The sequence below is a fragment of the Calidris pugnax genome, unplaced genomic scaffold (assembly GCF_001431845.1).
Source record: "Calidris pugnax isolate Ruff unplaced genomic scaffold, ASM143184v1 scaffold13, whole genome shotgun sequence".
Classification (NCBI taxonomy): Eukaryota; Metazoa; Chordata; class Aves; order Charadriiformes; family Scolopacidae; genus Calidris; species Calidris pugnax.
In genome coordinates this window covers 4,280,100-4,292,130 of record NW_015090810.1, presented here as the reverse complement: position 1 = coordinate 4,292,130, position 12,031 = coordinate 4,280,100, and the positions used below count along the sequence as shown (strand labels likewise).

Below are 12,031 nucleotides of genomic sequence, written 5' to 3'. Positions count from 1 at the left end.
ACCTGTCAAAAGTTAGTTTATGCCAACCAGCACTGCAGGACATTCTGCTTATAAAACCACTGTCTTGCAGAGGTTACTGCTGAGCGTGCCACAGCAATGGCTGTACTTTAAGTACTGGCACCTCACTCTTACTGAGTGAACTCTGTGTGTTGAGAGCGTGCAGCATTGTGGCAAAGTAGCCATTCTTTGCTCTTGTTTTTCCTTTCACTATCTGTGAAATGTTGTGTGTGTCCGCACATCTCACTATCTTACAGACCTCACCAATGAGCTTTCAGAGATCCGAGCCTGCCACATCCAGGCAGAAGAAATGGCCACATGAAGAAAAGTGTGTCAGCGGGTTACCCTTTGGTCCTCACAAGAACAGTGAGTGATGTAAAGCAGACTTAATGCTGTGACCTTGAGGGAAGATCAATAAAAATAGAGGAAAACAACTAAAGGATTCAGGGGTTCCCAAAATGTTTACCTAAAGGTCTCTCTTGTGGCATTAATGTAGATATTTATTAGAACAACATTTGCCTGTTTAAAAAGCTTGGGACAAGTCCTTCTATAATTCAGTTTACGATGAGGTCCAAGAATCCCAAGCACTTTTCAATGTTGACTGCATACTTCCTTATGATTAAGGCATCAAATCAAGGACATTTCAAAGCATTTTTTCAAATTCATTGTAGCTGCTTTGTTACCTCTGTTTCATGAATGATACTGCTTTTTCCCTCCATGGCAGCTGTTATTATAGTAACATTATCCAGCAGAGACATAGTCTGAGAATGCAAAATAAATGGCAACATATCATTTCAGCCTAATAAAAAATAAATCCAAAATTTCACTAAAGAAAATATTGTTCTGTTAATAATAATGGCTAGAGTTTATTTTACCAACTTTCAATATTCCTGAATGTTACAGATACAGAATGGAAAATTTGAGTGTATTTTTCCCTTGTTCCATCACTAGTCAACATCATGCCTTAGAATTTCTTGTCTGGAAACTTTTCTTTTTCTGTATGTTGTTTCTTGGTTTAATTAAATGAACTTGTAGTATTTCCTGTATTTCTGTGGTGGGCAATTTCTGTGGAGCCTTAGAAAGAGTGGGATACAAAGGCTTCACAAGAGCAGACATAGAGCATCCCCACTCGCTCATACCCTGACAGCCACAGCCCTGGTTCAGAGATTGTCAGAGGAAAAGAGGGAAGGTGTCCAACCAATATTATCAGGTAGGGAAAACCTGGAATGCAAATCGATTTGCTGCTTTTGGCACCAAAGTTTTCACTGACAAAGAGATTCCAGAAATGTTATGCTAAAGGTATTGCTAATGTAAAACCTGTAAGAAGGTAGAATCAAACCAGGGGGTACTGAAGTGTGAGGTTTGAGCACACGATGACCCTTTCTTCTTCACCTAATGCAGGTATGCTGAGCTTTGAAACAAAACTGATTTATATCCTAGGAAGGCTTTAGATTGGGATCTGTCATCTTAGGGAATAAAAAAAAGGAAGCTGGCTGGGTTTTCAGAATATTTTAAAGGGCTCTCTTGATGCTGAGGGAGAGATTTCCCCCTAAGAAAAACACATTTGGATTTATCTTTATATTCAGCTTATTTTTGGTGCAAGTTGTTCGTCTCCATTGGTCTGCAGCTTCCCTCAGGGGAAAACAAAACCCAAACCAAACAACCTACAGAACTGCAGAGCCATTTCAAAGTCATGAGACAGTCAAGTAATATTGGTGACTGGGTCTTATAGAAAAGCTATTTGAGGAAAGAATTGTACTTAACTGCAGACCTGATGATAGTATCATGGTCTCTGGCTGAGCAGAAGATGAGAAGGATTTTTCTCCTGCTATGTTAAAGTGATTAGAAAGTTGTTGCTGACTCAAACAAGTAACAAGTAAATAAATAAATAAGTGTTCATGCAAAGTCATGCTGAATTAGTCTTATTGACTTGAAAAAAATAAGACTTTGAAGCAAAGAAAGAGTTTTATGCTCTGCCTCATATTAGCAGTCTGTCAAGAGTTGAAAATACCAGGAAACAAGCAGTAGTAAAGCTTTCACATGCCGACTTCAAGGAATTGTGCATAGCAGGCTCCGTTAAACAAAAAACAGAGCCACTTTTATAGTAAAGCAGAAAACAGGCCTGTATGTTACATTCAGGTTTCTAACAGCTACCAGGAGAATTCGTGTGCTTTTATAGTACAAGCTTCTCTTGCATTTAGTCCTTAAGTTGACAGAACCATAAGCAGAAGTTGTTCTGCTGGACTGAGAAGAACCTTGGGAGATAAAGCCTTTAGAGATAAAATGTGAGTATCTCATAAATGCGAAGATTCTGTTGTTCTCACAGAAACCTCTGTGGGCTCACGTCATCCAGCACTCTAGAGATGAAGTTTGAATGTTGCTTCCATGAGGTGTGGAAAACACTCTGCCTTTTTAAGAAAGCCTCCCCATTCATCTTTAATGTTGCTGGTTTTATTGTTTGAAAAGTCATCCTGAAATTATTTCATCTGCTGAGAGTATGGCTTGGGCTCATGGAATTAAAAAAAAGGATGGACAGATATACGCACACTCTCTCCCCACTCAAAAAAAGATATCTCGTAACAATAGCAAACAGTAAATTAAATGTATCTTACTTGAGACTTGAATAATTAGATAGTTTTCAGTCTAACAAGCAGTTAACTGAAATTGAATTGTACCTGCAATTAAAATAGTTAAACTAAAAATGAGTCAGCCGGCTGGCAAGTACAACTTTCCCTTGCTTATCCTACTCCCAAGAAATTAAAAAAAAAAAAAAACAAACGCAAAGTATTCCTCATTATGATGTTTGAAAATTAGGATCTGCTTCTTTCAGAATATGCTGCTCATTTTTTTCAGAACAAAGACTTCTAACTTCCCTTACTGTGTGAAAACAGAGCTGGAATTAGCTGCTCTAAAGAAGTGGGAGATGGAGCATCAAAGAGCCTTCTGTTCATTAAGATAAACACCGAATATGTGTTTCATGTTTAGTTTTGGTATAACATTCTGAATAGAGGATTAAGCAATTGCTTCCCACAGTCTTAAACTATTGAGATGGTGTGGGAGAAGGAGGGGAATAAAAGGATTTAAGCTATTATGCAAAGAATTAGTGTTGAGAGAGTAAAAGGTCCCCCTATTACCCATTGAATTCTGCATGGATTTAGTAGTGTTGAGAGTGTAACGTGGCTCTCTGCTGTGGACACACAGAAAGTACATAATTAAGTTGCAAGAGTCCATCTAAGGTTTCTACCTGGACACAGAGCTTGTGAGATGGACTGCTGCAAATTAATTATGTACTTTCAAACAAAACCAGGTACTTTTCAACAACAAAAAAAATACATAGTTTCATAACTGAAATTTCGGTTTTATGTCATTCTTTTTGTTATGTCTTAACTTCAGAAAGAAGCTGGCTCTAATCTGTGCATGGATTTGGTCTGATTTAGGACATCTGTTCTCATAATTTAGGGATAAAAACCCACCAGGAACGCATATATTTAATAGTTTTATTGATGAATGTGGGAGGCCTACCAGAGGATGAACGATCAAGGTTCCTTATTAAGTTGATTATATTTTCTTCTCATTATTTGCTTTTCTAGTATTGTATTCATAACGTTTCAGAGTTGCACTTTGGGGGCAGGGGATTGGATCATCATATGAATATTTCATTTTTGTGTTTGCAGTGTTTTGTTTGAAGCAGGATTGCTAAAAAATAGCAGTGGTTGGAATACATTGTTTAATGTGGTTTTAATCCAAAAGCACTCAAATTTGCAAAGGAGCTACCAGTACCAAGTTGATCCCCAAGAGATGTTCTTTGGGAGAATAACAGTAAGTAGGTGACAGACTTCAGTCAGAGACATTCAGTTCTACGTGAAAAAGAACACCAAAAAAAGCTCAGAAATGAATCTTAATGTATGCTGCTTGGAGGAAGTGAAGGAAGGACTCCAAATGTTTGACAGGATTTACAGATTCCATGGCTTCATTAGCACATTGACTCACAGGTCCCACATGGTGATCTGTCTTGTTTGGGATTTATTAGAAAGTAGCTACATCTTGGTTTCACTTCCTGCTGATTGGTTTGCTGAGATTTCAGCTCATCATTTCTCTGCCTCGTTGCTATCTGTTAGATAATGCTAAAGAATAACGAATCACATTGATCTTTTTCTTATCCAAAGATATACATGAGTTTGGATTTCCTGGAGTAACAGAAATTTTGTTCACGTAAACCTCAATTTCTGTGGGTTTTTTCATAGCAAGTTATAAAAATAACTGTATATATAATTTATGGTTCTCTTTTTCCTTATCTCCAGTATTTAATTTCTCGTAATAAGAGATAAGAAACGTATTTGAGTGCAGATCACAGAGGTTTCTGAGTACAGCCTGAAAACCTTAAGCACCAGAGATTTTATTCTAGAGGCTCAATTTCAGTCTCTGCTTTATCTTAATCTCTTTATTTGAAATCTTTTATGGATGTTGACATACGCCTATCTGTCTACAGTTCTTTCAGGAAGAACCAACATTTGAACATTTGAGCTTCTGAAATCCTGGTTGTTCCGGAGAGGAGATTGTATGTCATTACATGTTTGCCATTTACGTAATGCAAAACCAGGTCTATAGTGACTCAAAAGCATTCTATACTGAACATTTATTGGACACCTATGTAGCTCATATTTCTCTGATTAGATAAAATTCCATTGAGAAAAAAAAAAAATACTGCATTTTGCATATAACAAGCAGATAATAATACAGAGGTAACGCAAATAAAAGAAGTTTTCATCAGGCAAGCCAACAGTGGATTTACAGTACTCTAGTGACAATTGTGCATAGTTTGAATGCACACAGTTTGAACACTTGTAAATGTGAAATAACTTATCCTCCTCTTCCAGATGCCTGAACTATCCCTCAACCTCTATGTACAGGCATATGCACACGTGCAATTCCTGTGGAAGGGCTGACATTGTAAATTTATCCGTGGGTTATCCAGTGCACTGGCACTCTGAATTTTCCATACTGAAATAGTATTAGTTTCTGTAATAGTACCCAGATGTAAGTATAAGATGGAATGGTAGGTCTAAGACTGTGCTAATCTGTCAGGATGTAATGTACAAACATGCATCAGCAATATGAGGCTTCTCAACATCTCCACAGGTTTACTAGAGTACTTTGCCAAGGAAATTTGTACACAAAAGTACAAGCTTTCTTTGTCAATCTCTCCTACTCAGTAACTTTGCCACTGCAAAAATATATGGCGTTCATTGTGGCAACAAATAGTGTAAAAAATGAGGTGCTATTGGAAAGAAGAATTAATTAAATTATCATGTCTAGCTTAAAGTCAAAACACACACATGGGGACAAAGTGATAAGAGGCTTATTAATCCACAGAAATGCAGGAGTTTCCCTTTTGACATAGGAAGAAGTAAGCAATTAATGAGAGCATCTTTTGTGCTGAATCATAGAATGTGTTCCTACACACATAAATACAATGAATGGTATTAAATAGTCTTCAACTGGTGTAATTTAGTCTACATCAGATTCATTCTGAACCCAATTACAGTGCATATAAAGTGTTCTTCATTTTAAAATCATTTTTTGAAGCAACTAGAAACAATGCAGTGATAAGGAATAAGATCTATAAATTGAGAGGGAGTCAGGGCACTTGAGTCCTTCCCAACACCTTCTCAAGATGAAACGCTGATGGTTTTTCCAAGCTGTAAGTCTTCCAAAAGGCTTAAGGTGTGCTACTTTTATTCCCAAACAGGCAGCTAGGGAAGAGTCTCCAGGTAATCCGACTTAAGGAACTTGGTATGAAAACAGAGTTCTGTATAGAGAGAAGATAAAATGCAGGAATGCAATAAGGTAATAAATACCAATTCAACCATAATACAGAAGATTACCTTCTCCTTTATCTTAGACAGGCTCAGTCAAGAAATGAGTTTTATTTTTGTAACCGCAAATATGAGACTAGATGCAATAATGCAAGTCCTGAGATTGTATTAGAGACCAAAGATTTGTTCTGTTTTTTATTTTCACCTCCTCATATTCTTTTCCCTAGTAGGGAGAGAGAGATGAGGTAAGCACTGGATTTATGCATTATATAGTACAGATCATTTTGTTTAGCAAAATAAAAATAAATCACAGCTATTTTCTGAATATACCACTTTTGCTGTCAGAACAAACTTCAGATTGCCAGCATTTGTTTCACGGGGTTTTCTGTGACATCAGGCTTAATCACAACCTATTCTGCTACTTAAAAATATTGGACCTGGCAACACGGCTTCCTCTCTCCAATCATGGGGCAGTAAAGCAACTGCAGGCTATTGCATTTGGATTTGTCAGAATAAATAATTAAGAGGCTCATCAGCTTCTCACTAATGAACAAGGAAATGTGATTAAGCAACTTTGAAACAGAATGGCTGAAGACAATATAGAAATGATAGCAGGATGATTGCTGTGAATGAGAGACTGAAATTTCTGAATAAGAGATTTCTTCAACAAGACCCAAGGACAGTAGTTTAATCTTCCATTAAAAGGTTCCTGCCAATTTGGAAAAGCTCTGAATCAGGAGATTACAGACGTCTCAGAAGCTGACAAGGCAGTCACTTCTCTTAAGGCAGCTACTTTCTGGCAAATGCTGAGAAATAACTTTTTTTCCTCTCCACCCCCACACCCCCGCTATTTCAAGACTCTTAACTTCTACCAAACAATGACTAGGACATCTCTGAGTAGGCAATCTTTTATTCTCAAAGACTCTGAAAATATAAATCGTCTTTCAGACCAAAATGTTCTAGAGATGCTTGCCAAGTTTAATGTGGCTAACATCTAGAAATTGTACTGATTAGCTTCTGGCAACATTCCTTGGAAGTGCTTTATGTTTGTTAGGATCTCATTAAATATCTTATTCCTCTTTATTATTCTTTAGCACCAAAAAATGTATTTCTACCTTAGGTCTGATCTGTTTCTGTGCTTTTACTGTCTGCTCTCCTGGCTTATCTAAAGGAGATAACATAGAAACTTGAACAAAAGTGAAATAACAGAATTTGCTGTAATTCTTCTGTGTCAGGACAAAGATATCTTTTTAAATTTTTTTTTCCTTTATGTACATTTATAAATGACACAAACTTTGTACAGGTAAAAGCACAGAAGTCAACAAGCAGATTACAAGAGTTCTGTCCAAGGGTGGTTATATCAGACTGCAGAAGTTTCCAGATATTCAGATATAAAAATGGTATGCAAAGAAGCATGAGATTCATAGTTACACAGTTTAAAAAAAGAAAGCAAAAATAAAATGCCAGACGTATCTTTAGTTACAGAAATGCTTATATACCTCAAATGAGATACTCAATATTACAGAAAATTCTCTGATCTAAAACCCAGGCAGAAAAATACCGTTCTACTTCAAGAGGCTTCTGAGGAAATTATTCTTTCCTTTTTTTTCTTTTTCCCCCCACATGATATAGGCCCACCATAGTGCAACACATAGTGTACATAATAGAAACCACTTTGGATTTTCAACCAAAATTCCAGCTGTCTCCAAAGGAGATTTGATGGGATTTAAACACACTGTTAGCCTTCAGGTATCTGTCTGTGTTTCTTACAATACTTTGAGATCATATTGTTATCTACTGATTGACTTCCATAAAGATGCAAATTCATAGATTTTGAGTGACCATGGCATGTCATCCTATAGCATATCTTCTGAACACAAGAATTAGAAGCTGTTTTGATAGAGACATCTAACAGAGATGCAATCTTCTCTCAGAAAGCAGAGGTGTTGGAGAGATGTCCATTTGTCAGGAAAACTCTGCTGTCCTCTTTTCCAAACTCCTCAGCATAGCAAAAATGTAAAACAAAACAAATCTCAAACACCCCCCCCCCCCAAAAAAAAAAACAAGGAAAGACAACATATTTCCTCTTTATGCTTCTTCCAGACCAAGTTCTGTGAAAACTTCTCTGCAAAGTTTCTCTGGATCAAATAGATTGCATGGGTATAGTCAAGAGGTGTTCACAACATCGCTTTTTCTTCTGCAAAAAGAAGAGCAAGAGTAGTCTTGGAAGAATATTTCTTCAGTTTTCAAGTAAATTCCTTATAGACTAACACTTGTTTTTTGTTATTTCATTTAGAATTTTTTTATTTATTTATTTTAGATATAGCAATTTGCTTTCTGTGCTGTGCTAGAATTTATGCCTCACTCCCATAGTTTCCAGAGCCAGATCCGGAGCAAAACTTACTTTTCAAATTAATTGTGCCAGAACATCTTAGTGATATGTATAGACTAGAACTATCAATGTTGTAATGCGTGTGAATCCATTTCAGTGTAACTTTAGGTTTCTACAATAGATTAAATGTGGATCTGTCCTCAGTGCAACAGTACTTCCAAGCTTTTGTATGAAGAAAGAAACTTTTGCAAACTGTATATTCATTTAAAGAACCCAAACCTACCAATTTTATGTTAGTTACCTTCCAGCTACACCATTCTGAAAAGTCATCCTTTTTTTACATTTCCATAAAAAATAAGGCATCTGACATGTATGTGCACTTTTCTTTTGTAGGTGGAATGGAGAAAATAAAACAGCATACCTTTGTGTTAGCTCACTACACTTATACTGTGCTGTCTACCTTAAAATATGCCAATGGGGCTCCTGTCGTACGTATTTACAGCGATACAGATTTCAGCAATCCTGATGTCCAGGGTCCAATCATTAACTTTAATGTGCTCGATGAAAATGGAGAGGTTATCGGCTTTTCAGAGGTATGTTTTTCTCTTACCTTAACTGAGTGTAACATTTATATTTTAAGTATATTCACAATGAGTTCTTTATCCTTAAGGAAATATTTTGTTCATAGTGGTCCTTTTTGAGATTTTGGATTTATTTTTTCGTAGCTCTGCACAACATATACATACCATTTTTTAAGTAGTAGAAGAAATCCAACAAATAACGCTAACACAATGCAAAGTACATAATGGCCAAAGCCAAAATTACAGATTTAATACTTTACATGTAGGAAGTATGAAAGTGGGCTGTTCTAAGAGGATGCATTGACTAGGCAGCTTGATTTCTGACTTCCTTCTCTAGAGTACTCAAAACTGTGAATTGAAGAGCAAGTCTAGAGAAGCTGATACAAGAGACTGCCTTGGAGCTTTGACATACAAGTGAAATCAAATCTCAAAATATTTCAGTCACCCATGAAAGAGGAGTTCTCTTTTCCTTCAGTTCTAATAATTACATTCTTGTAATATTCCTGAGGAAGCATTGAATATAGTTGAATGATCAGTGTAGGAAGTGAGATTCAAGCTCCAAAAATCCTTAAATGCTGTCTTAATGGGTTTCGCTAACCTTTATCCATCGGGTGTACTGAGTATCCCTAAGACGAAACTCTGAAATTTTTCTACCTTCACTAGAGAGGTAACGTTGTACAACCATAATCATGTGTGACTGTGCACCATGTAGGCAGTGAGTAACGCAGGGTAAAGTAGCTCACTTGCTAATCAGCAGAAGTCAGAAAAAAACACAGCACTCTAGTTTTTGCTTAATTCTTCTGTTTTTCATTGGCTGATGATTGAATACGCCCACAACTCAAGTTCAAGTGTATGACCTTGACCTTTTTAAAAGCTGACAATAATTGGCACCATCTATCAGCAACTACCTCCCTCTGCCAGCAGTAGTGGCTGAGCTGCATTGCTGTTGGAAGCTGATAATTCTGGACCATTAGGGACAGAGTGGGGATGCTGCAAAAGATGTTCCTCAACACTCTGGTGGAGAAGAACCAGGTAACAAGGGAAATGTAGAGACATCTACGGGAATACAAGAGGAGATCCATATATACACAAGGGAGAATAGAAGTGAAGCAGTTTTGTAGCCTGTCAATATGGAGTTTTACAGGTTTTTGTAAGGCACTTACCACGCTGATAAACATGGGATGGGTAAATATATAGTGCTGGAGAAGCTCTTCTTCCCATACATCTTTTTTTGACTATGCTACCAAATAGCTTCAAATATTCGCCACACTTCATTTCAAAGAATTCCATATTTTAGGAGTGAATTAGCCATTTATACATGGTATGAGTATACATGCCCCCATTGAGTATGTGTGGCAATGTTCAGAAAAGACTGGAGGTATATTAACACAACTGAGTTGGTAAAGCACTCCATAAACACCCCGTTGTTTCAGTCCTTTGATTAAAAATAAAACTTTTATTTGCAATTTTGATTTTCACAATTTCTTAGTAAAAATGTCTCTTGCCTGTTTAACTTTTTTAAACTCAACTGTACTCTCAAAGGGAAAAATATTTTATAGTCTTATGCCTCCATTGTGCCTGTTTGCTGCAGTGGCTGCTCATGAAAAGCTTTATTGATCTGCATCATCTGGATTGTGCTATTCACCAGATTCTCGTAATTTCTGGCATGAGTATGTAGAATGAAGAACTATAACGTTTTCAAATACATACTAGTCACATCTGCAGTGCCTGTTAGATTACTTTGTTTAATTAAAATAATGTGCAATTTAATGACTTTTAGAAATTAACTAGCAACAGCACTATTCTTTCCAAAGCTATAATATGTGTGATATATATATAATTGGCTTCTTTATGGAATGAAATTCTTTCATAGACACCTTATAGCAGTTATGGGGGAGAAAAATATTTACTACTTCTTCATGATTACAAAGAAAATATGTACAGCAGAGAGAAGCTTCATCAAACTGACAATATAATCTCATCTTCGTACCTATATGGATGTCTAAAATTAGATAGGTTTATTCAAATCAAAGTTAAATCAAATACTTCCATTAATGGTCTAGAAATTAAATACTGTACTCTAGTTTGGTCACATCTGTGATCTGCACATTCATGTGGATTCACTGATCAGTCTTCAAATGCAATCTAGTGGCCTTAGGAGAGCACAGTTTCAGAAGGCTCCCAGAAAACATTTTGGGGAATTTTTAATGAAGGGAAAATTGGATGGCATTTCTATCTGACATACCTACTACTAGTGGACACCAATTAATGACTTGGGTTATATTTCAGCTAGTATATTAAAAAAGAAATGACAGAATGTACTATTCCTTTATGGATGATATTCCATCTATAATTAATTACTTATAACCAGGCATCCAACCAGTTCTATTTGTCTTTCTGACAGGCAATTGTTATGTGCCCATTGCCTATTAGAGGGCACAGTGTGGCTGGACATTAGCATTTGGTAGCCTGAAAAGGACAATCTGACTAACTGATTTCGGAGAAAATATTTTGATGAGGTTTGGAGCAGTTTATTAGGAACATTTGAGATTGGCAAGAAAGGTTTCATAAGTAGACAGTGTCTTCAGAGGATACCAAGCTTACATTTAAGCCTCAAGATTTACATAATTTACATGATATTCAAAACTCTGAACTAAGTCCAAGATATTTAGGATGTGAAAGGCGTGTAGTGAAATACATGACATTTAACACTGACACTGAAAAGTGAAAGTAGGGAAAAAAAGATGTCTTTCATCTGTCTAGTATTTTGGAGAAAAGCTGTTTTAACCTGCTTCTATTATTCCTCGCTGTTATCAGAGTTTAATTACCAGAGCTAAAAAAAATTGTGCCACTAACTACAAACATGCTTGAATTACATACAGAGGGTCAATTGCACCAATAGTAAATGGCCACAGTCTCAGGTTCATCCTTGAGTAAAACCTTCATTGCAGCACTCAAGATCAAATGAGAGCATTTCATTAAAGTGAGAAACACAAACGAAACTGTACCATGGTTGTACTCTCAGGATGGCAGTGTTTTTGACAGCCTGTCCCCCCATATATGATATAGAACACTCGGATGTTAGGAAGTTATAAGGTGGGAGTGAAATAATTACAGAAGTTGAATTGGTATTGCTTTTTCATTTAAATGTTTCTTTGTGATTGTTGAAGGGTATCGCTGGTTTAGGGTATTATATTTGGAATAAACTTGCTTTGTATACTATATGTATCATTGGTTTAATTGACAGTTTAATTATTGGTTTGGTTATTTAGCTCTAAATGGTAATTAAAACAGTTAAAGAAGAG

General features: G+C 36.4%; 1 protein-coding gene across 1 annotated transcript in view; it reads left to right on the top strand.

Annotated features, from left to right (window-relative positions):
• Positions 1 to 12,031, top strand: part of MOCOS (molybdenum cofactor sulfurase) — a 206,320-nt gene that overhangs the window by 147,822 nt on the left and 46,467 nt on the right. Inside the window, exon 7 of the mRNA XM_014938434.1 lies at positions 8,539 to 8,738. Coding sequence (XP_014793920.1) covers positions 8,539 to 8,738 — 200 coding nt within the window. The remainder of the gene's footprint in view (positions 1 to 8,538; positions 8,739 to 12,031) is intronic.